This window comes from Falco biarmicus, chromosome 8 (genome assembly GCF_023638135.1).
Source record: "Falco biarmicus isolate bFalBia1 chromosome 8, bFalBia1.pri, whole genome shotgun sequence".
Classification (NCBI taxonomy): domain Eukaryota; kingdom Metazoa; phylum Chordata; class Aves; order Falconiformes; family Falconidae; genus Falco; species Falco biarmicus.
In genome coordinates, this window is record NC_079295.1 from 14,279,888 (window position 1) to 14,303,727 (window position 23,840).

Sequence of the window (23,840 nt, forward strand, 5' to 3'; positions counted from 1 at the left end):
GCTGAGAGCTCAAGAGAAGTGGTTTCATCACAAGCTCACTTTTCAGGGGAAAAAAAAAAGCATTAAATTGGTGACTGAAAAAGCAAACTATATTGTCAGCACTCAGAATTTAATTCAGTGCAATTCTGTTTGCAAGACCATCATTTCACTAATCTGCTCCGAGAGAAAACATCTTCCCTCCGCTGCACTGACAGAAAGTGTCAATGAAAAACCTGAGCACAAACTGAAATTTACCTGAAGTTCTGTATATCCTATCACTGAACAACCCAGTCTTGTAGGCCTGAGATGAAAGAATACTTCTCATGTGACATTCATAAAATTTTCAGCACTCACATAAGATGCCTCACAACAAGATACCATATTCAGTGCTAGTTTTCAGACAAGAGTATAATAGGAAAGCAAGGCAGAAAAAAAAATCAAAACAAACCCCCCCCATTTAGTCCCGAAGCAACAACAAAAAGCAGTCTCTAGAACTAATTCCTTAGATCAACCCAGAAAGCCTAGTATAAAAAAGGGAAAGGAAAAAAGAAAAAAAGAAAAATAATAAAAAAAAAAGACATGCACTACTATTGCTACTAACAGATCAAATCCTTTCTTCCTCTTTTACCAATTGTACATCATACTAGTGTTTTAAGGATTCGTGGAACTGAAGCATTACCTTGTGATATCATCAAAAACTCCATAACCACTCTTCTTATCCATTGTCCACTGACCAATGAACATACTAGGAGAGGAAGAGGTCAGCTTCCCACTGCGCAGCAGTCCATGCCCATGACGCATGTTATCCTGAAAACACCCTTCATATACCTCACCAGTAGCATAGCTATAATGAAAAAGAGAAAAAAACTCCTATAATGTGGTTTGGGTTTTTGGTTGTATTTTGGGGTTTTTGGTTGTATTTTGTCGGGTGGTGGTTCATTTTTGGGGTTTTTTTTTCTCCAGAACGTATCCCATCCATCTCCTTTTCCTTCTAGGAATTGCATTACAGCCACACCAAGCAGGAACTACAGTAAAAGTATATTTGGGATAAAAGTGAGCTTTTAATACAAGCCTTTTGATGCTGTGTTGTTTTAAAGCCACTCTCCCCCCAACAAGCAAGGCCATTAAAGGTCATATTTATCTCTCAGAAGAAAGAATCCTCTGTTACTGAAAGGTGGTAGCAACATTAGTATAGATATTGGTAACAGAGCACTGTACAAGTACGCACTGTGAGCAACCTACCAAGAGCAAAGCAGAAAATAAACCAAGCTAACTATCACAAGTCTGAAAAATAACAAGAAAGCTACATAGCACGCCTTGGTAAGCAGTGTGTCAGAGCATCAGCCCTGCTCGCCCTTCTGCAATGACAGCAACAGAGGTGCTACACGTTACCTGTAGACTCCGTGCCCACACATTTTGCCTTCCTTCCAGTACCCCACGTAATGGTCGTCCTTATTCAATGCTTTGTTTGGCACTCTGTATTCACCATACCTGTCAATGCACAGAAGGAACACAAGCAGCTGTAACGCCAACACATTCCATTTAAAACAGTGGCAGATACATTTCACAGACCCATCCATAAAGCAGAATGCTCTACATAGTTTTTAGTGCATCTCTTCAACTACAGTAGTTACAGGAAGTTTTTTTAATTACTATTAATTTTTTTCAAGAGAAAGCAGGATATTCCAGCATCACTAGGTCAATTTAGGCTGTAATGGTTTTCTTCTGTTTGATTGTGGCACACTAAGCGCTCTCCCCCTCTACCACACCGCAGCATTTTTCTATGCTTTCTGAAGGCCACAAGTCTTCTCACATCCTAAGACTGCTTCTACCTTTGCCTTCTTCAGGTCTTGATAATTCAAGCACACCTTTATTCCAGGGAAAGATGAGAACATATATTGCCACAGATAGTATTTAAAAAAAAAAAAAAAAAAAGATGTTAGCTTCCAATTATGCTCAGTGGCACAAAATTGTGCACAATTTCAGTATGCCTGAAAAGAATGACACACACAACTTATTCATTGGTTTCCACCTTCTGAGGAGATTAAAATCCAGCCATGAATGTTCTCCTGAGAGCATGCCTACCCCAACAAGACATTACTATTGTTAAGTGTTGAGACTATAGCATGCAATTACAGCTAAATACCCATACACTGATTTCTCGTGGGGATTTGTTTGCAGTATTTCCATCTTCAACAACCCTAAAATCATCAAAGTTAGTTACACTTAGTATAAATTACAAATAACCAAGGCTCTAACCTGGTTTTATAGTTCAATACTACACAAATAGCTAAGGCACATTTTAAAAAGCTGTCTCCAGCTAGACCACATTTCAGTTTCCCTTTCAACTCAATACTTTGAAAATACATCTGGAAGCCAATAGCACTACTCACACATTTTTATCCTGCCCAGTACAGACATGTCTGCTCACAAGATTCATTAAAAAATGCCTTTGGAAAGAAGTTAACCTCTTGACCTCAAGAGTGCCCTAAGCAGATCTGTAGCAATGAAATCCATAGATTAATTCAAAGCTGTGTAATAAATTAAGTTACTTTTGAGTGGTCTTATTTGTTTCACCCGGGAACTTGATAATGTTTAGAACTTCTGTTTATCCTATTTTCAAACTCCTCTGTACTAGTCATCTTAATCATCAGGATCACATACTCCCTTTAGTTTTTTCATCACCCAGATCCTGAAGTCTCAATTCAAGATTTTTGTTATCTCCTTCCTGCATTATTAAACCCTTGCTCTACCAGAAATACAGCATGAAAAACATTAGAGAAGATACATCACTACACTGTATGAAAGACACTGCATTTTCTAGAGAGATAAAAATCCACCAGAACTCTCGAAAAAACATTGCAACACAAAAAGTTAATATATACATATATGAAAAAATACGTATGTTGTGCTATACAACACAAAATCCACCACAGACTTTTCAGTTGGCTTCATCTGCTTCAGAGCAAGGTCTTAATCACATAATTGCAGAGTCTGTTGTAAAGGTAACTACCATATCTCTGCATAAATGGGAGATTATATATCAAGATATAGATATATCTTGCTAATATAAGCCTAAGTCAGGAAGATTCACTGCAAAACCTTTCATTAAAAAGCTTTTGTTATCACCTCCTAAAACAAAAGCTATTTCTTGCCCTCTGGCTCCACAAATAGTGAGAGGATCTTACCCATCTTCCAGCCCAGTCCGGAAAGTCCCAGAATACATTCTCCCATCTGCCCACTTTAGGATCCCTCTGGAAAAAACGCAAAGCCATACACGTGGGTAAGACAATCAGTTCACACTTCCCACATGACTCTTATGAGTGAGCCTACTTACTAATACAGCAACCACCTCATTTTGTTTTCAGCTGTTACACTGAAATGCTTTTACCTGCCATGGGGTTTCCCTGAAAGCCATCTCCCATCATAGACAGCATCCTTAAAGCGAGGGTCCTTATAGAAGGTGTATTTGGCACTGCGAGAAATAGGAGGTTCCTGTCTTGGCACATTCCCACCAGCTCCATATAGAATTAAGTCAGAAGTCCCTTTAAGAGCCTGATCCACCGCTTGGCTTATTGCCCTCAGCCACTTGGTCTGAAACAGAAAGTGTCTCATCACAGAATTTAGCTAACACCTTTGCATTTACAGCAACTACAATAATATCCTTTTGCACTCCTCAGTATAGTGCTATAAATTGGAACGCTTCTACAGGCAAGCACAGGGTACAGTTAAGCTGCATACCAGGTTGCAGGAAGGCTTCCTCCTCGGTGAACACTTAGGTAACAACTCTCCCTATTTGGTCTCACAGTTGGAGAGACGAACTCATTCATACCACTGAAGCCATACAAAATTTGTAGATATGCCTACCTTTTCCTGGGGTGTTGAAGAAACAAGAACAAGCTGTTCTTCTGGTGTTGTTATCTTCAATCCATTCCTACACAGGGGAGGGGGGAAATAGTTCAGTGAAATTTCATCCTGAAAAAGGCAAGGTTTTTAGAGCATGAATATTTTACCTTCCCTCCCACACCCCAGCTAGCATTCACTTTTAATGTTAAAGTCAGCAGTGAAGTAGTATGAAAGACTACTTGCTTCCCTCTTTACTACCTTATTCTTTCAGATACTGATACAACTATTTTTTTAAAGACACAGAAATACTGTAAGTTTTCCAAAACCAGAAAGAGGAGTAGACATGACTGCATCCAGCCTATTCTGTGCCTCGTTTACAATAACCAGTTACAAAATGCTCATCCTCCCTCCCAAGATATCTGACTATTTCAGCATCACAAGCAAGAATACTCACACATTACCAGCTTCTTCTGAAAGAGCTTCTACCCACAGCGTGGACAAGGGAAAAATATGGTGCGTTGAGAACTGTAGGCAAGGAGAAGGAGAAGGGAAACTTCACTGGGTACTGATCCATTACCTCTGCCCCATGCTTTTTCTGAACATTTTTTCCCCTTTCTTTGAGGACTAGGGAAAACTGAGCATTACAGGCTCCTTATACGCACCTTGCTCCAAGAAACAGCCAACAGAAACTACTCCAGGCACAGGGCAACAGCCATCAAACATTACATCATTTCAAATTCATTTGTAAACACACACAAAAAAAAAAATCACTTTTAAGTGTTCAAGCAACATTGCAGTGAACAGTGCAAAAACCTTATCTTCACTATATGAAAAATGTCATGCTGTTTAAAGCACAGAAAAGGTTTTGTTCCTGGCTTACAAGCTGGCTTACCTGAGCATGCACCAGAGCATCGTTAAAGAGGATGAACCAGTTTACAGAGAATCTTCCAGCATGCTGCAGGGACAGCCCTCGATTGCTGCTTTCACAGATTAAACGACGCTCTGGCTTTCGCAAGGAATCCTACAGGCAGGATTAAAAACAAAATTACAGAAGCTTACTTCTCACTGATCGTGTCTTAAGGTCAGTGCTATTTGTCTTTCATAAAAAAGGCCCAACCTTCCTAAAGTTAAAAGTATTGTAGCAACATAAATCAGAAATACGAGAAGTGCAACTGGGACAGCAGCACCAGTAGTAGACATAGGGTATAACGCTAACCACAAGAGATTCAAGCTGCTAAAGGACAGACAATTGTCATACCGTCATTTTCCCAGGAAAGGTCTTCCAGAAGCCCAGTGTGTATTCTGCTTCTTTTCTTTTTCTGCTAAGATGGACAGCAAGGCTCTCATAACAAGAGCTAGAATCCTGTAGCTTCTGGTATTCTGGAGATGCCTACAGGGCATAAGGTAAGACAAACCTGAGAGTGTTTCTGAACACCTGTACCAACACGACTAACCAAGCTGCAGTGCAACTGCTCATTTTGCTAAATCAGCACCAAATGCATGACAGTTGTTCTGGTTAATAAAGTAACAGTGCAGGCTAAGTTATTTTCTTGGTCACATGTTCTGTTGGTGTGCCAAGAGTTTTTAAAATACAAGAGTTCCATGAACGTAAGAGGAGAATGACTGATATACAATTACATAACCTACCTTCTCGCAGCTTAACAAGCTGTAGCAGAAGTAGTGCTAATAATTGCAGGAGTAATACTTTAAATGTTTAGTGGGATAAACATACAAGTAGCTATTGCTGCCTTTTAGTCATCTTTTATTTCAAAAGAATGCAACTGTATACATCTAAATGGGTGGTAAAAGTCTACCTAGTATCTATGTAGTATTTTTAGTAGAGTATTACAGCCAAGGATGGCTACAGTAATGATGCCAGATGGCACTGAAAGCCAACAGGCAAACTTCAAAATAACGTATTTGTAATCGAGTGCTCAGGCACACAAACAAGTTCTGGCAGGGTAGTAAGTTTCTACCATCATGTGATCTGTGCAGGTGTGGTATCAGACTGCACAAATAAATATGCATGATTTTCCCTGCAGCAAATACAAGTCTGAGGTAGCTTCTCTGAGGACTAAGCTATTTCTAGTTACCTGGCACTTGCTTCACACAGTTACTTGTGAGCCATAAATTTTCTATTTGTTCAGATACAGATAACAAAGCCAGCTTACCACTTCAAAACACGTAGCAAGCTTTAGCAAAGTCCTAGCATAGTTATGAAGTCGTCCAAATGGCATGAAAAACAGAGCATTGAGAACTTCTACTAGCTGGAGGTTTTCCTCATTCTTCTCAGACAGTTTCTGTAACAGCTCCTGGTTTTTACTCAAGAAGTCTCTAAATGATGGGACCATTGGGGAACAGAGGGAGGAGAGAAGAAAAAAAACAGCAAGACGTCAGTGATGTTTTATGTAGATGAGCTCAGAATGCCCCTTTCTGGATTATCATAAACCAGTGAAAATTACAGAGGCAAATGCATGCTTCTTATTAATCTATTCCCAATTTATTTTAAGGAAATACATTAATACAGACATGTAGCTCCCTAACAACTGCAACACAGGACGACTTCTACTCTCACATGCTGAGTCATTAAACTGGTTGAAGAAAGTTAAGTTGCCCCACTTGGAGAGTAACTAGTTGCCTTTTTCCCCCTTTAACACTTGATTAGTAAAAGAGCTAACAGGTGGAATGACTTCCCCATTACTGTTAGAGAAGTAAGTTTCTAACACTAACACATACAAGAAGGCCTGAAAGAATTATAACTTTGCTCCAGTGGACTTCCCTAATACATCAAAATAGTCTCTTCCCCACCCCTGCTGTTCAAGGCAACTGACCAGTTTCTCCCCTAACTAGAAAAATTACATCCTACCTCAAAGAAAGGCAGGAAATCTGTTCAATCCTCAGTCTGATTTCCAAGAGGGGGAACTAATCTAGTTCAGAGAAGAAGAGGGAAATGGTTCTGAAGACAATGCATTAGCACAAAACCCAGGATTTCTTCATTAAAAGGAAAACAAACCTACTTTTCCCTCTCCTTCACCATATCTGTGTGCACACATGTGCTGGCACATATGACACATCTGCATTAAAGCACATCAGGCTGGGAAGCATTAAAACACAAGCTGCAAGAATCAGGAGAGGCCCAGAAAGCAGGCCCCAGGGACAGCAAAACAGATCAGAGAACTGCACAGCAGGGTCCCTAAGAATTCTACACGATTAGTAAGATGCCATTTCACACATCAAAATAACGTACCTTGTCTACATCTGCTAATGATATTTAAGAACTCTTTGGTTCAATAATCTTTAAGAATAAAGTCTTCCTCAGAGAGAAGACCATATTTAATAATTTTTAAATTTAACCATCTGCATGGCTTGCATTTTTGAAGTGCTTTGAGATCCTCACATGGAGGACTTGTAGAAAAGTGTCAAATAATAACATTCTTAACACCGAGTATAGCTCATCTGCTCTTTCAGAGGACACGCTCAAAAACCTGCCAACAATAGAGACATCTATTGAAGCTAGCACTTGTTTAAAGTTGGGACTTTCTAATGCATTCATATTGCAGGATATCCTTAGAAGACTGACATTGTTAACCATGGACTTAAGACAGTATCCCTCGGGGAGGACGCGCAAAGAAATTCATCATTATCAGCAAGGATATTCTTGACTTCCCCTTGCAAGTTACAGGACAAAACCTCTAAGACATCTCTCTGAAGTTCCAGAACCTAAAAAGTGTTATTCACCTAATGAGACCCTGGTTGCTGTAGGAGAAGCTGTGACACCTGACAGTGACAACTGATGTGATGAATTCAGTACCAGTGATTTCAACATCCAGAACTTTTCAGTACTAATTATAGATAAGCTTATATGAACTAATATTTCCTGTAAGTCACCCTAAAAATCTTGACCAATGCAGAAAGATTCTCAGTCTCTCTCTCCAGTAGTATTTTGTATTTACTCTGTGGCACTGCTCCTCAGGCGCAGAAGATTCTTTGCATTCGGTACCCTGCTGTTTCAGAGAACTTCCAACACCATCATTTACACTACGTTCAAGTGCTCCATGAACAGCTCTAACAGAATCACTCCCAAGTTACAGAATGTAGGAAGGAAAGCTGGCAATTCCTCAGGTGCGTTAAATACCCTCACTGCAACAACTTCACAGCACCAAAGTGAAAGATGCATAGTGTCATTACTTCCTAGACAAAAATACTATTGAACTGAGAAAAAAGCTTTACTTTATGATCTATAAGCTTCAAATAGATATGTCTCAGGCCTTAACACACAATTCCTTCCTCACATTTAAGAGCAACTACCCATGAAATAGTCAAGCAACCTTGAGAGGCAGAGCAGATATAACAACACTTCTTCACGTGTTTTTGCATCATTTTAAAGCAATTCCATAAACTTAAAGAATTCAGATTAAAATGAATTTGCATTATCTACTCTTACTAATTCTTAGAAATGTGCTGTTCTGTATTTTGACAGCAACATCTGAAAGAATAAAACACTAACACTGAATAGATTATGATAATTTAACCTCAAGACTAACCTTTCAAAAAATCACTATCTGAAATTTATTTATGTTTCTTTCAAGGTATTTACAATAATTTATGATTTTTCCTCCTTTCATCAACTTCAAGATAAAGTAACCGAACTCATTCAGCAGCATTTTAACCTAAATTTTTATCACAGTTGAGAGGAAATTACTTTTTCTTCTTCTGATGGAATGAGACCAAGCCTCCACATGCTTATTACTACACACATACACACACAATTCTTTAAAGTACACCTCTTTGCTAGTTGATCAAAAATTCCAGAAAATGGTAAAGTTTTGCTTACATTGCTGGCTTTGCAAGAAGCGTAAATCCTCCCATTACAAGGAAGTTTGTTACTGAAGTACAATACCTAAAATATGGAAGAATAAGAGCTTCAGTTACAAAGTAGGAACACCCCTGGAAACAGCAACTGTTGTAATCTCCAACAGTTTATCAATTAGATCTGTGATATCTTTTACGATACAAGTAATCTAAGTACTTGAGAAAATACTGAAGTGAAACACTCCTTGTTACTGAACACTTAGTATTCACTTTCCACATGGAGGTCAGAACATGCATTACTATTCCACATTTCTGCTGACATTAGCACAATGCAGAGGGCTTGCTTTGCAAACAGAACTGTAATTTCATTTTTTTTCCCCCAAATTTGGGCATGTACAGAATAGGCCATCTGTTTCAATAGTTTAATACTGCTAGCTTTTAATTATATTCAAGACTGAAATATCAAGATGGTAATTTCTATTTTCCTGCTACTCAACATTCTAACTTTCACTTCTTCCCTACCAAAAAAGAAAACCATTAAAAAAAACTAACAACAAAAACCACCTTTCTCCAAGGGAAGAGGTCTCAGCTTAGCCCAATTAACAAATAATACTTATGTTGCCTGACATATCTTTGCAAGATGCTCATGGCACCATGCCAAGGAGCATGCATAGGTTCTGATGCCATACACAGAAAACTGTAAAGCATTAGAAAGCAAAGGGGGAAAGCAGAAGACAGGCAGGAACAATGAGAACAGAAATTTAAGTATTTCAGTCTCACAGGGAGGAAGAAGAAATTAAGAAGCCCTTCTAAACTGGGTAATAAGAACCAGTTCTGGAAATCTAAGTTACAAGAAAAACTGAAGTCACAGACTAAGTAAAAAAGGGAGAAAAATACGTATTTACAATTATGAACAACCCATGTGACAAATGGGGAAGAAAGCTGCGTCTAGGGTGATACAGCTTAAGATCACTGACCCAGCAGAAGTGGTAACTGTTGTGCTTGTGTCAGAAAAAAAGTGTAGCTAGCTGCAAACTGAAAATGCAACTGCCTAACAACCGAAGTTGATCATCTTGAAGTCTTGTTCCCTTAGAGATTTTCAGATGTCTAGTAACCAAGACTATATTCAGAAAGGCCATTTTTAGACTCTCTCCCCTGTCAAGCCACTATTTTTCACATAAGCCCGTAGTTAAGTATGATGAGACTTCTATATTTGCATTAAACTATCCAGCAACTACAAAAGTTATTGAGGAGAAAGATAGCAAACAGTGGGACTGCATAGACTTCCACTCCCAAAACCATTAAGCTCATAAAAATAGTAACCAGTATAATTCAGACTTAATTCTGAGCACTAAAGCAGCTCTGTTTTTCATGTGAAAGGTGTAATACTGGCTGTTTAGCAGTTATCAGGACAGACGAACCACTTTTCTGGCAGGCAATTTTTAGTTAATGACTACTGAAAAGGCATTTTGTAACTACAGTAAACCTCCAAAGGTAGCTTTACTTAGTAGCCTAGCCACAGTAACTCTATTACATTATGTTTCAAGATCCTTACTATTTAAGTAATGAACACGTCACTTTTTACAGGTATATATGCAGCAATCAAAGAAGAGTTCGTGCACAGTTTTACATTAGGGAAGCTGAAGCTGTCCAGTGTGCTCCACAACGACTTTGAAATATATAGCTTGCTACAATATTAATTTGTTTGGGTAAAAATCTCCATTTTAATCTGCATTTTAAACTGCAAGAACACAATTCGCACAACAGTTACTTAAGTGGCTTTTCTTATGATCTACCTTCCTCTAACTCAGGGCTTGTTGTGGTCAATAAGCTACAGAGACTGAAGATGAGAGGGAATTGGATACTTGCTCAGTGTAGCTATCCAAAAAGAGACTGGAATGCTTCAGGATGGCCAGGCTCCTGGCTTCTTTTACCCCATGAAGAAAGCTACTTAAAGAAGCTCCATGTTGACCAATGAGATAGCACAGCTTGCTGAACCTGCTTGCCATTTCTTGCAACAACTGGACTGTATTTGCATTGCCCAAATTATCTGTAACAGACCAGAAAGCAATTTAGCTTACCTTATGAAAGAGCAGCACCCATTACTAAAGGTGCTGTTCAGATGTTTTATCAGCAATTACACCTCATAGCTACATTATTCAGAATCAGGAATTCAAAAATTTTAGACTAAATACAGCTCAATTAAAGTTATTTACAGTTAAACAATCAGGAAAGTGAAAATACTAGTAACATAACGCAGATGTCGAATTATAGTGGTATTTCACCAGCTCATCCAAACAGGGGATAAGATTAAGACACCAGCTTTACCCCAAAAATTAATTATTACTTTTAAAAATTGCATAAATAGATTTGTGGAACATAGGGAAAATAATATCAAAGAAAATATTAAAATAAGTTCTTACCTAAACCTAAAAGTGGTCTAAGAACCTGAGATTTGATCTCACTCAGTTTGAAATAAAACCTTCTCTCAGTAGAAGCCAACTCATGCAAACTGGCAATATATCCCATTACGTTTTTGTCTACCAGGACCAAACAGCTGTCACCACCAGCTATCACATTGCTTATGTACCCTACCTACAACGTGAAAAAAAAGAGAAAAAAACCCAGCAGCTTTAATATTTTTCTTTTTACACTCCAATTTAAAAGTAGGGCGATGCAAAATAAAGCATATTATCACTTAGTGCTCCTAAAAATAAGTATTATTTACCTACACTAACTAACAATCCATTCAATACTGGCTTAATACAAGAATGATAAAAGTAGAAGAAACATTTATAGTCAATGCTGTTCATTTTCTGGTACTGACAGAGCCTAAAAGCCAACAAACAGACCATCTTTTAAGGTGACTCATAGAACCACTCCGAGTTTAAGAGATAGTGACCTTGAGTTCAGTCACTTACAGAACTGCAATATACTTCATGCTTATATCAACATTGTTGATATTAAATAACATCATTACAACAGCTATTTCTCCTATTAATTAGGAAGTTAGAATAATAAGGCTTTAATATTATGACTGTGCTCTGAACTGTAGTCCTTTCTGGACCTGAAAGACACCAATTTATTAAGAAGTAGTATTACAGCATCGAACTGGACTAATACTAATCACTATTAACACCACAAGTGGTACTGGTGTAGGTATTACTAGGTATTTGCTTTCCACAGTAGCTGGAAGCAAAACTTTTCTCTAAGGTCAGCACAAGCGCCACTGATGCATTGTGGCTCCTCGCTAATTCTGGTTCGCATGCAACACCACACTCGGTGTTTGATGTCTTCTTTTATTTCTTTTGCTGTTAAATAGAGAATTCCTTAGAAACATTGAGCCAGAGTAGTTCAACAAGCAACCCACAGGCCAACTCTGATATGCCAGAGCCTACAAGTCACCTTACAAGAGAAAAGCATGGCTAGCAACAATCTTACAGAAGGAATATAAGCGTGCGTGTCTGCATGCACACACATACACAGACCCAGTGTCTTAAATCCCTGTCTCTCCCCAGCACTCCTCTCCAGCTGCTATTCTGCTTAATCTAGGGAAGTAGCAATGAGACCCAGAAGAACTGAAACAAAGAGCGGCTTTCTACCCACTCCATCTCTTCCTTGTTACTTCAGACTCAGGTTGGTCTGAAATCCTACAACCAGCTTGGAAGAGGATGTGCAGTCAAGCGTACACACTCCTCTACCTCATGCCAGCTTCAAGGCAGACATGAGATTCATCCTGGTGAAGTAAACTGCGTAGGGGCATGTCCTCTCTTGCATACATTTTGGTGCCTGTGCTCAGTTCCCCCTTTATACCCATAAGAAAGGAAGGGGGGAAGAAAGAGATGGTGCAGAACACTCAGGGGGACCTTCCGCCCACGCACGAACCAGACGCACAGGACGCAGAACAGAGTAAGACAAGCAGCACCCTCAATCATTTGAGAAACAACAGTAAAATGAAGAGCAATAGCAGTGAAGAACAAACACATGAAGACTGTGGTGAAAACAGAACACAATATAAGGCACTTCTGCAGAACACACATGGAATGAAATAGATTAGATACACTGGAAACACCTCACTGTCCCTCAAACAAAAGGAAAGACCAAAAAGCAGGCAGGGAAGAGAATGACATTGGTTAGGCCTCTTCTCTGCCCTCCGTATGCTGTGCGGCTGATTTGACTGTTAAGCGCCGCTCACTTTACTTGAAACCCTTAAAGCTAGTTGAACAACCAGCACTATTCTATTTTCAAAAAGCATCAGTATGGCCTGCACTAACTTAAAGGAAATACCACTCACCTTACTACAGGACAGTAACAAAACCGGACTCTTAGTACAGCTATTTTCATACAAATTATTTTCTGTTGTTGTCTCCTGGCCACTGTAATATAATCCAGGTTGAAAGTCTTCCTCATCTGCTAAGAAGAGGGAATAATCTAGTCCTGCTGCTATACTCCATACACCATCACCACACACCTGAAATTCACAAGGAAGGAAAAGACATTAGAAACCATCACCCAAAACTGGAAGCAGAGAAGAATAGTTAACTCCTCTAGCAATACACACACATCACACACCTGCCAAGTATTGCAATAACCAGTAATTTTTCATCTTCAGTGTCTCATAAATGAATATCTTGCATATATAGTGAAAATTACCTTTCTTTCCAGTCTTCTTTCTAATGGCTGGTTTTTTGCCTTTAAATTATAAATCTGTTTTAAATGGGCATCAGGCGAGTTTCATTAAAGTTGAGACACTCTTTTCCCCTCTACATTTAACTGGGAAATCGATACATTTAGGAAACAGTTAACATGCTGTACATTCGTTTGTGTAAGGCCTAAGCAAGAAAACTCTGCAGCTAGTTTTCCACTAAGATAAGCACCAGCAAACACAGGAAAGGGTCTGGTCTAACCCCAAAATTATTACGTGGTTATTCACTCAATGTGATGAGAAGTTCAAAACAAACAGAAAACCCACTGCCAAAACAGCTCTGGAAATACAGAAACAAGTAACAAATGTGGTCACAGCCTAGCAAAGCTAAAAATGACAAAAGCTAAAGATGCAATTGTTTAGAATAAAAACAGTGTTCCAAAGGATTTAAAAGTTTCAGCACCACAACATCAGTGTCAGAGAAACCAAATATAAGGTAGAAGTGAAATCTGACAAAAAGGTACAACCAGTCACATTTCTCAGTTTTAGAACCTCAATGTGGTCAAAACCCAGTGTTTTTGTAAAGGATTCTCTGGCAGATTTTCATAAGCTCATCTTAGGATTGTATTCACAGTGTAAGAAAGAAATCAAGGGCTCTATTACTATACAGCACACAGATCCATAAACAAGGCCAAGTTTTAGAAGTTACTTTGCACTTGCTTGTTAAGAGACTGAAAGAAGAAAAATACAAAAACAAAGTACCTTTGCAAGACGAGGGACTGTCGTTGGGGAGTTGAAGTGACCAAGCTGGCCAGAGATATTACTGCCCCATGAAAACACCTGTAAAAAAATACAGCTAATCATCAATTGTGTGAACACACGTCAACGGTATAAGATTCATGTAGCAAGAAGCACTTCCCTAATTTCCACTGTCTTCCTACATTATCAAATTGTCTTCTCGCATTCAGAAATGGAATGCAACAAATTAAGTCATGGCAATCTTAAAACATAACGTTTATGGTACATGCAGAACTTCAGCAGAAAGAGAATTAAAATTCCACAGTGCTTCCAAGTTGCCTCCCAAAAATGGGAACAAAAGTTCATAAGCAAAAGAAACAAAAACCTAGAAAACAACAAACATGACAATTATGTCATAGATAAGTAATTAAATGATAACAATCACTTGTACCTGGGATTTGGCAGTGAGTGCTAAGGAATGATGGCCACCAGCAGAGAGGTGAATCACTTCTTTACCATCTAAGCTTTTCACACATAGGGGCTGAAGCCTGTCAATCCCCAGAACCCATAAAAGGGTGGGGGGAAGAAGAAAAAAAAAAGATTATCAGAGGTATTCTTGACACCAAAATAAATTTGAAGTTTTATTTTTTTCTCAATAACAAGTTAGAGAAAAACAAACATAATTGGAGTCTTTTGGCAATAAGCCAGCTTACGTCAAAATGGTCATGAAGGACAAAATTTTGGATGAAGTCAAAATATCACCAAAAGTCACACTGATTACACCAGGAAAAGTCATAACTGATTGGTATTCAGTAGCAATACAGCATAAAATATGTTACTTTGAGGAACTTAAATCACAACACTTAAAAAGAACAAGAACACAATGCAAGGCAGTTGACCAAATTTAAGAATTTGAGGAAGCGGAATACTCAAGATTTCCTAGTGACCTACTGAACAAAAAACCCCATTTATCAAAGAAATCTCACCTTGGCAAAACATCGCCATGACCTAGTTGTCCTTCCTTCCCCTTTCCCCAGCTCCACACCTCTGTTCTTAGAGAGGGCAAAAGAGCATCAGCCTCACCACTGTAGGTTGGAGTCAGAGCTACAGTCCTCATTTTTGCCCGGCCTACCTTCCGTAAGAGCCTAGGAGAAACTGAAAACAGGCCAAGAGATAGAAAAATTGCTCATCATTTTAGGTAAATGTATCACTCAGACTGCATGATACACAGTAACAGTACCATTTGAAATAACTGATCAAGCCTTCTTAAAGAGGTCTTAATTAATATTGAGAGCAAAGCTGACATACACTAAAAGCAGACAGAACCAGCTTTTACAGGATAACAGCCATATGAGAACTATGCAGTTATACTTAATTAAATCAAACAAAACAAACCATACATTAAAAAAGGTATGTTTTGAAAGAAAATATCTCCTTGCAGTGACTAGAAGATTTCAATACTCCCGAAAATCTCCTCTCAGATCCAAGATCAATATAGAACTAAACCACGTACCCAGTCAGAGCAATTAACAACACTAAAACGTATGAGGAAAGAAGGTCATTAACTTTCTAGTCTGGCAGTGGGATTTGGAGTATTTCTAAGTCCCTGGCTCAAAACCAGCTCAGTACAGTAGGGATTACAGGCCACACAGATTTTTATCTGCTATGCAACCTAGACAGAAGAAAGTTTTGCCATTTTGCAATAAGACGCCCAGACTACTACAATGTGCCTGCATTACCTTACTTTACCAACAAAGAACATTCCTAAACCCAATAGGCTTTTGATTTTCTTAGCATGCACATCTGCTAGTCTTCACTCCCTCCACTGCTTTCAAGTCCTAAAATATAGTTTACAATTCATAAACAGCTTTGGTAGACGATTAGATTTGTGAATCTGTATTTCACAAATATGATTGTGAATCACACTATAATAATTTTTCCAGTTGGTCTTCCCAACATGCTTTTTTTACCTTGTGACAACAAGCCAGGCAGGGAAAGTCTTCGACTCCCTCCTTCAGATTCCTCCTCTCTAATATCTACTAAACTGGAACTCTTCTTGCCCTGCATGGATTCCAGTCTGACCTGCTCTTCTCGACTGTCTTTCAGAGCTTCAGGCCCTAGGGAGCCACCACCGCCAGACTGAGATCCTGGTTCACTTGAAGGTGTGCCATAGAAGTTCATTACTTTCTTCAGAGACAATGCTCCAGCTTCATATGTAGCAGCTACTCTCACACCAACTGCTGACGCACAAGAGGCCACCAAGCTGTTCAAGGCAGATGTGCTGGTACCTGGAGGGCCAGGAATACAAGCACTGAGCTGTTCTTCTTGAGAAAGCTAAAACCAGAAAAAAAAAAAAATTGAAGACTATCACACCAGACAGCACATCACAGAAGGATGGTGATATGAAGACATACACATTCACTACTCAAACTATGTGCTGTTCTGAACAAGACATTATGAGGAAGCTTTTTATACTAAGGTGTACATCTATTCCTCAGAATCTTATTTTTTAAGGTAGGACCAAGCATCATTTCTACATGGACTGAACTTTGTCTGTTGCACTTGTGTAGCTCATGCACAGGAGACTGTGGGGGTCTGGTCTTTTTAAAATTCCAAAACCATGAATCTTTGCAAACAAATATAAAAAGGGATTTAATTTTAGGCTTATTACTAACTTCTTTGCCACCAATTAAAAAGCATCAGCAAGTACGCTGTATTTACAGAGATAGGTTCTCTCTTTGATATGTTAAAAGGAAAACAGTGATTTATGGATTCATTTTGCAAGGTTTATCTTAAGACCAGTCTAGGCTACATGTCCCCTTACACTGCTGTTGCATCCCTATAAAGCTTAGTTAATAACCATCAAGTCCAGCTAGGGACAAACTGACTGAAGGGAATTATTAGTACCAGCACGTGACCACCTGTAACAGCAATTAATTTACCCACCAGGTATGAAATAACACACAAGCTAGTATTTGCCAAATAGTTCGAATGTTAAAACTAAGACAGCGAAGTTCCATTTTCCCACCTAATACATGGTGGGAAATAATACTATTATAAATATTACAGCTCACTTTATTCTGCCAGAAGGCAAACAACCCTTGACTTTTTTTGTGAAAAGCTAGGCTGAAGGATTGGTCCTATTTACTTGTACTTCATTCCTATTTATAAAAGGCATACCTAGCAATACGAAAAAGCAAACTTGATTCGTGTAGGAAAAACAAAGGATTTTACTAATGCTGAAACATTACAGTAGTCCTCATCTCTGCTCTTCACACGTATGCTCAATTGTGTTAAGATTCAGTGAATCAGTTCCAAGCTTGTTTATTCCTGGAGCTGAGTGAGGAAAAACAGTACTCTGGAAATATTCCAAGAACAAGGAGTTGAGAAAGGGGGCATGAAACTACACGTTTCAGTCATGTCCTAATGGCAGGAGTTCTTGCATGAGTCTGAGGGGCCCACAACTGCTAGAATGCTTTGTATTAGCAACAAGCACAAGGGAGGACAACTGTGTTCACACAATGTTTATTTCTCTGAATTAAGTTTCCCTCAGAATAGGAAAACATAACTTGCTGAATTATCAAGTTACTGGACAGTTTGATTTTAATACTACTCCCTTTCTTTTTCTTTTTGCAAGCTGAGGTGATAATAAAAACCAACTATTTATTAGGCACTGTGAAATTTATCTCCCAGAACCGTTGTGCAAAATTTCTTCCTGTAACAAGAAATTGATGTCTACACAACACCTGAAATGACAGAAGACATTTTCAGAGTTCTGCTATGAATTCTGCATATTGGGCCACAGAGTGGCAGTTTTCCTTATAGACATTACCTTTACCATAAACCATCCAGCAGGACTGCCAGACTGCACTGCAAGGTTTTGGATTAGTTTTTTGTCTACTTGCTTTTGGGTTGTATCTTCTTTCCCCCACCCCAAATAAGATTTTTTCCAAAAAAGCAGAGAATGCAATATTTTAGCAGGAAGCTAGGAACAGCTTTCAAACTTTTGTATCAAGCATTTTCTGATGCTTATTAAGTTGTTCTGCTATAGTTTCAAAACAGTGCTGTAGAACCATTTTCCAGATCACACATAGTACCTAGGTATTTCCCATCCCTGTTTATAAGTTTATGCCACTCCTACACGATTAACATTAGAAGCCTTTTGGTCAACACTAACCTTACCTTTACAATCTTTACTTACAATCTAGAATTAAATGATTGCGAAATTAGATTTGCAAGGGATTAGTTCCACATATAGAAAAGAAAGTTTCACCTTAAAAGTAAATTAGACAAGTACCAGCTTACTGCTCCCCACAAATGGGAAATGCATGCACCATAAAACAGCTAGAGAATGGGAAATTGGCTTCTGTGGTTCTGGTACCCTGAACCATGAAGAGGAGAGACCATAAGCACTGTCAAGACTGATGACATAGAAGGCTTACAACTGAACATGGATGGAGGACAATAAAAACATCTTCCACTTCAATCTGAGAACCATCAGAGAAGAAACACTTTGGAACTATAGGAACACTGCAGCTAAATTAACCTAACAGAATTTTTCATTTGTGAAAATAACAACGTTGTCACATATACAAGAGGAGTTGTTGCAAATTAAGAGCTAGTTACTAGGTACCAACCCGCTCAGGTTCTGTGCAGATGTTCTTCTCCACGCTCTCATTTAATGAGTGATCTGATAAACTGATTAAGTACTCTTTCATCACTTCCTTCTTTTCTGGGAACAGAGTATTTCCAGGACTAGGAATTCCACCGTCTTCCTGTGCATCACTGCTGAAAAGCACACTTGCTCCATCAGATTCTAATGTAACAAGCGTATGTTCTTCCACAAATGGTTTCTGACAGTCTTCACTTTGGCTACCTGTTACACTTTTTCCTTCTAGAGTCTCCAATGAGGGACAGAAGATGTGGTTTTCTGGTGGGTTATCAGACAGTGCTACACCCAGTGGGCAACAGTGACTATCTGAAATGATGACATGATCTTCCTTTTCTGTCATGGTAATAAGGAGCTGACTGCAATGATTGCACCTCTCTGGGATAGGCTTCATTTCCTGCACAGGGAGACATTGTACCAGAGCCAGGCTGTGGTAGGCTCCACAAGCAATCTGGAGCACAACACGTCCTGCCAGGTGCTCTACCTTCTGTGGCTTTGTCACTGGGAAAGTTGTCGTTATGAGACCAAGCTGGCAGCCACTTCCCCAAGCCCATATCTCTCTGCTTAGTGATAGTGCCAGCGTGTGTTCCTCTCCACATGCTAGCTGTAAAATCCTTACTGATAACAGAGGACTGGTTTCAGAATCAGAAATACTGATAGGTTGTGGCTCTGGCACACACGGCTGATTAGCAACTGCACACTGGCCAGCAGAATTGTTCCCCCACATGTAGACCACACCACTTTCTGTCACGGCTCCATTATGGAAGCTGCCAGCTGCCACTGTAATAACATGATGTCCAAGCAAAGTATTTTCTAAGATAGGACTATTAGCACATGATTCTTCCAGTCCTGATCTCCAGGGCAGTTTTCCGAAACTGTAGACCTCTCCACCTAGGAGAGAAGAAAACAAAAAAACAAGCCTAGCACGAGCCTGATGAAGTTAAACCAATACAAAAATTTGAAGAGGGAGTCAGATAAACAGATAAATACCAATTTCTAGCTTACTCCAGGCTCAGCAAAACTATGGCTATTGACATGTGAACGCTGCTGGCTGCACTCTGCTATTGCTGCTGTTAAGTTCTACACCTCATGTTCATGTTACCTTGTGCACGCATCCGCTGTTGAACCAAGTAACACTTTTCTACTAAAAATTCTACTTTTTATATTTTATACCAAACATACGTGCATTTATTGGGCTATTCTATTTTAAGAACATACAACACAATGACACACAACCATGCTTGGTGAGCATGAAAAAGTACAGAGTACATCTTTCCATACAGAGATCTACCATCAAACTGTACCGTTTGCCACCCTACAGTAAAACAGGTTGCCCTATCAGGTCATAAGTGGGGGGGGTGGTGGTAAATGTTATCTTGCCACTGGGGTTTGATGTTATACTGCAGCCTCTGCAAAATTTCATCACCTTTACCTGAAAAGATTGCAGTAATGCCAGTTCAAGTTACTTTGTTAATTCTAAAGAAAAGTTGAAATCTATTTTTAAAATGAATAACTGGTTTTCAGTAACAGGAAAACCAGTTAATCATATCCACAAACAACAGCCTTCATGGTGCATGAACACACATGCAAAAAGCCCTTTTAATTATGAAATAAACAAGTTCTAAAAAAACCCACCGGAGCTCATAACTCCGGTAGAGGAGAGGTGGTTATAGCAGGCTCACCAATAACCTATTCTCTTCAAAAAGATCAGAGAAAAAAATCAAAGCAGCAACTTCCAGTTTAGTCTACAACAGTATGCCCATTGATCAGTACAAGGGCAGGAAGGCGGATCCAGCAAACTACAGGCCTGCCAGCCTGACCTCCGTGCCAGGAAAGGTTATGAAGCAGATCATCCCAAGTGCCATCACATGGCACATGCAGGACAACCAGGTGATCAGGCCCAGCCAGCATGGGTTTATGAAAGGCAGGTCCTGCTTGACAAACCTGATCTCCTTCTATGACAAGGTGACCTGCCCAGTGGATGAGGGAAAGGCTGTGGATGGTGTCTACCTGGACTTTAGTAAAGCCTTTGACACCATCTCCCACAGCATCTCCCGGAGAAACAGGCTGCTCATGGCTTGGATGGGTGTACGCTGCACCGGGTAAAAAACTGGCTGGCTGGCTGAGCCCAAAAAGTGGTGGCGAATGGAGCTACATCTGACTGGTGGCCGGTCACAAGCGGTGTTCCCCAGGGCTCTGTGCTGCGGCCAGTCCTGTTTAATGTCTTTACCAATGATCTGGATGAGGGGATCGAGCGCACCCTCAGGAAGCTGGCAGACGACACCAAGCTGGGTGGGAGTGTTGATCTGCTGGAGGGCAGGAAGGCTCTGCAGGGGGATCTGGACAGGCCGGACCGATGGGCCAAGGCCAGTTGCATGAGGCTCAACAGGGAGAGCTGCCAGGTTTTGCGCTGGGCTCACACCAGCCCCACGCAGCGCTGCAGGCCTGGGGCAGAGCGGCTGGGAAGCTGCCTGGTGGGAAAGGGCCTGGGGGTGCTGGGTGACGGTCTGCTGAACATGAGCCAGCCGTGTGCCCAGGTGGCCGAGAAGCCCAGCGGCATCCTGGCTTGTATCTGAAACAGTGTGGCCAGCAGGGCCAGGGCAGTGATTGTCCCCCTGCACTTGGCACTGGTGAGGCCGCACCTCAAATGCCGTGTTCAGTTTTGGGCCCCTCACCACAAGACACAGAGGTGCTGGAGTGTGTCCAGAGACAGGCAATGAAGCTGGGGAAGGTCTAGACCACAAGTCTTATGAGGAACATCTGAGGGAACTGGGCTTGTTTAGTATGGAGAGGAGAAGACTCGGGGGGACCTTACTGCTCTCTCCAACTACCTGACAGGAGGCTGTGGGCAGGTGGGGGTTGGTCTCTTCTCCCAGATAACAAGCAACAGGGCAAGAGGAAATGGCCTCAAGTTGCACCAGGGGAGGTTTAGATTGGATATCAGGAAAAATTTCTTCACTGAAAGGGTGGTCAAACATTGGAACAGCTGCCCAGGGAGGTGGTGGAATCATCACCCTTGGAAATGTTCAAAAAAAAGTGCAGATGCGGTGCTTAGGGACATGGTTTAATGATGGACTTGGCAGTCCTGAGTTAATGGTTGGACTTGATGATCTTAAAGGTCTCGTCAAACCTAAATGATTTTAAGGACCAAGCTATGCAAACAATTGAAGGGACTGGCTTTCACAAATACTTTGATTCACAGTGCCAAACTGCTCACAAACAAACTCATTCTAACGCATCTACTAGCTACACATTTTTCCAGAAGCACACCAAAAACCAAAGCTCTTACATTTCAACAGAACCTGTTGCTGTACTGTGTTTTTTGAATTAAAGACATCATAAAAAAATGTCATTTTGAGTAAACATGGTTCAGATTGTATTACCATCTTTAAACAGGAAATCCAGAGCCATTTTTAAAGAGAGAGAGAGAGAAAGGAGTATGAAAGAAGATGCTATGCATATAATTTCTATTCCAACAGTTTTAAGTAACTTATAACTAAGAAGGAAATATTGGCAAAGTTAAAAATCTAACCATTTAAAAGTTGTGTATGAGAGAGAACGAAAAAAAATATCTAAAAGAAGAAAACTTGACAATAACTAAAGTTTGAAATCTTTACAATTCAGATGTTTATTACCTTCTGTTAGAAGTAATCCATGATGTGTTCCAAGGGCTGCCTGTAATACAGTCTTTCCACTAAGGCCTGGAAGCCTTTCCGGAGTTATGGAACAGGAACCAGCCTTCCAAACATAGACCAGGCCTCTCTCTTTGGCTCCTTCTGCCTCTTCTGAGCTACAAAAAGATTGGAGGAAATACAGAATCAGCTTGAAGTTTGCTGTGGTTCAGTAATGCAGTTTGCTTTTCACCTGTGCAAGAAAGGCTTTGTAAATCAGGCATTAGTTTTAATTTCCGGAAGTCAATGTATTTCATTTACAATTTGGTAATCTTGATATAAATGTTATTTATATTAAAAACAAGTATCTTCTATTTGAAGTCATTAGCTTTCCTTTTCATTTCTAATTTACTGCATGAAAAGCAGTTGATCTTGTCACTAGTAAACGTAAAGATACATTTATTCACAACTGACACAGATTTTATATTACATATTGTATTTGTTGCTCACAGCAAGATTGAATTAATATGTAATTCTGTCATTATATGCTGAGGGACATCTTTGCATCAGTTCCACCCACATGTAAGCAACTGTGTTCCTACCTGAACAGTGAGATTTAGAATGTTAAGTCTTCCTGCATTAGAAAGCAGAAGGAATATTTCTGGTTTATGAGGTTTTATTCACATTTTGTATTATTCAGCTTTTGGAAATCAAACGCAGGAAAACCAGCCTTACAAACACGTTTTTATCAGTTGCACAGAACACCAAATATGCTGGAAATAGACATAAACATCTCAAATAACATTTGTTTTAAAAATAAGTAATTAAGCAAAGGATGTATTATGTGCACATTTTACTGTGAACCAGTTACTCGTGTTCACAGTGTCTTCAAAATGTTACACCTGTAAGAGCTCATCCTTTATATACATATTTCTACCTTTACAGAGAAAAATGAAGTGGTGGGTGGGTGTCCCCCCCTCCTTTAATTATTAATGAGCTTCTCAGATTGAAGTGAGCCAGTCATTCAAATCAATTGAACCAAGGGAGGAAAAACCCCAAAACATCCTGAAACACAATGGAAGTATCTGGGCTTGCAGGAGCGACTGGTGCTATCCAAAGCTGGTTTAACACTTCAACACACTCTGGGGTTTGAATGTTCAGTCAGCAACTTCTCCCTCTCAGCAGAAAGAAATTCCTCGGAACTTTGACAACAAGCACACAGTTTTAACAATTTATGGAATCACTAGATTTAAACAAACACAAGAAGTTATTTTAAACATCAATATAGGCTGACAGCATTTCAAATTAAATTAAGAGTTTTCTTTAAATCTATTTAAAACTTTATATAGAATAGATTGTTATCCACCCTACAGGAAGAAAGTAGGTTTATGTCCTTATTTGCCAACAGCCAAGTCATTTACTCTCCGCATAAATCACTTCTTGCAGGTTTGCATGAACCTGTGAAGTACAATAAGGTAGCGAGAAAAGCTTTGATGGCATGGCAATTTTTGTCTAGAAGAAAGGGCACACGAAAATCTAA

The 23,840-nt window shown here is 39.7% G+C and overlaps 1 protein-coding gene across 2 annotated transcripts in view; it reads right to left on the reverse strand.

Annotated features, from left to right (window-relative positions):
* The window catches only part of ALS2 (alsin Rho guanine nucleotide exchange factor ALS2), a 43,681-nt gene that overhangs the window by 13,789 nt on the left and 6,052 nt on the right, over window positions 1-23,840 (reverse strand). For both annotated transcript variants that reach the window (XM_056349193.1, XM_056349195.1), the window contains exons 3-21: window positions 22,325-22,479; window positions 18,658-19,580; window positions 15,991-16,354; window positions 15,007-15,175; window positions 14,472-14,568; window positions 14,045-14,122; window positions 12,932-13,108; window positions 11,061-11,232; window positions 10,507-10,687; window positions 8,660-8,725; window positions 5,997-6,159; window positions 5,084-5,215; window positions 4,718-4,846; window positions 4,280-4,350; window positions 3,847-3,913; window positions 3,371-3,573; window positions 3,168-3,233; window positions 1,372-1,470; window positions 659-823 (exon numbers count right to left, since the gene is read on the reverse strand). In XM_056349193.1, the coding sequence (XP_056205168.1) occupies window positions 659-823; window positions 1,372-1,470; window positions 3,168-3,233; window positions 3,371-3,573; window positions 3,847-3,913; window positions 4,280-4,350; window positions 4,718-4,846; window positions 5,084-5,215; window positions 5,997-6,159; window positions 8,660-8,725; window positions 10,507-10,687; window positions 11,061-11,232; window positions 12,932-13,108; window positions 14,045-14,122; window positions 14,472-14,568; window positions 15,007-15,175; window positions 15,991-16,354; window positions 18,658-19,580; window positions 22,325-22,479 (3,477 nt within the window). The remainder of the gene's footprint in view (window positions 1-658; window positions 824-1,371; window positions 1,471-3,167; window positions 3,234-3,370; window positions 3,574-3,846; window positions 3,914-4,279; window positions 4,351-4,717; window positions 4,847-5,083; window positions 5,216-5,996; window positions 6,160-8,659; window positions 8,726-10,506; window positions 10,688-11,060; window positions 11,233-12,931; window positions 13,109-14,044; window positions 14,123-14,471; window positions 14,569-15,006; window positions 15,176-15,990; window positions 16,355-18,657; window positions 19,581-22,324; window positions 22,480-23,840) is intronic.